The sequence below is a fragment of the Austrofundulus limnaeus genome, unplaced genomic scaffold (assembly GCF_001266775.1).
Source record: "Austrofundulus limnaeus strain Quisiro unplaced genomic scaffold, Austrofundulus_limnaeus-1.0 Scaffold975, whole genome shotgun sequence".
NCBI lineage: Eukaryota > Metazoa > Chordata > Actinopteri > Cyprinodontiformes > Rivulidae > Austrofundulus > Austrofundulus limnaeus.
In genome coordinates this window covers 125802-127241 of record NW_013953377.1, presented here as the reverse complement: position 1 = coordinate 127241, position 1440 = coordinate 125802, and the positions used below count along the sequence as shown (strand labels likewise).

Here is a 1440-nt window from a genome sequence, read left to right as displayed (position 1 = left end):
GTCATGGGCGGGGTGTGTGGGGAGTGGGGTGGGGAGTTGTGCTCTGTGATGAGGAAGTTTGACATAAAGACACGTCCCAGGGGCGTTTCTGGTCCGCAAAGGTGTTTCTGGTCCCCACCTGCTGTTTTGCTCCTCAGCATGGCTTCATAAAAACACTGCAGGATTTCTCAAACATGATGAATGAGTCAGAGCAAGGCTTTGGACATGTTTTTTATGAGAGGATAACATTATAACATGATATAAAACTCAAACAAGTTGGTTTTACATGATGTTGCCCCTTTAAGATTAAACATGAAACATGAAATAAAATAACAACAAGCTATATTTACATTAGATTTAACCACACGTAGATTTGCACAGTTTATAAGGCCACAAAATTCATATTTGATCAATTTATGAAATGTCCCAAATGAGCATTTGCTCAAGTGCACAAACTAAAACAAAAGCAGGCCACCGCTCTGGCTGCTAGCTGTTAAAAATACTTAAAAAGTATTTGTATTTCATGTATTATATTATGTATTAATTATGTATACATTACATTTGGTCCACAGCCCTGGATAGAATTTCATTTTGGCCCTCTCCAGGAAAAAGTTTGGGCACTGCTGCTCTGATCAGTATCCATAATGTGAAATATATAATGTGCAATAACAACTGTGTTACACCATATGCAAATCCTTTTACACTTTATTTTATTAGTTTATTTTTCTGGTGTTTTTATATTGTGTTTGCACTGGAAAAGAGTGTCTTCTAATCTCATTGTACGTGTGTGTAGTGAGAATAAATCATTCTGCCTCTTCTGTTCAGTCCCTCGCGGGAGTGAAACGGCCTGGCTCTACAGCTCCGATGAGGGCAGGAGGCAGCTGGCAGCCAGCGCTAACTTTCGGCGCCTGGTTATTGCTTCGATGCACAGGAATCAGGAGTACGCAGACATGCAGGCCGTCCAGTCAGAACTCTCACCTGTGGTGATGGACCTGGCTCCGCCAGGTATGCCCACCAACCAGCAGGTAACTACACACACACTGTGAACATGTGGTACTGATCATCTTCATTCTGCAGTATATGGTATATAACAGAGAAACCACTGCTTATGAGCATTTCCATGCATAAAACCAGAGATTTGCTGCTCTGAGCAGCAGGACTCACAGGATGAGTTTATCTCTTATTACAGTGAGGTGTGTAAGTTTGGGCAGCCTTGTTAATTTTCCTGATTTACCTTATAAATCATTGATTGTTTGGATTTAAAAAATCAGTTAAATATATCAAATAGGGGACAAACACAGTGATATTTGAGAAGTGAAATGAAGTTTATATGATTTACAGAAAGTGTGCAATAATTGGTTAAACTAAATTAGGCAGGTGCATAAATTTGGACACTGTTTTTGGTTTGGTAAGTTCAGTGACCCTTGACCTCCATACACAGGTGACTCCAGTTATGAGAAA

At 40.1% G+C, this 1440-nt stretch overlaps 1 protein-coding gene across 1 annotated transcript in view; it reads left to right on the top strand.

The window, feature by feature from the left end:
• Positions 1-1440, top strand: part of mettl13 (methyltransferase 13, eEF1A lysine and N-terminal methyltransferase) — a 17919-nt gene that overhangs the window by 5615 nt on the left and 10864 nt on the right. Inside the window, exon 4 of the mRNA XM_014029928.1 lies at positions 805-1004. Within this exon, the coding sequence (XP_013885382.1) occupies positions 805-1004 (200 nt within the window). The remainder of the gene's footprint in view (positions 1-804; positions 1005-1440) is intronic.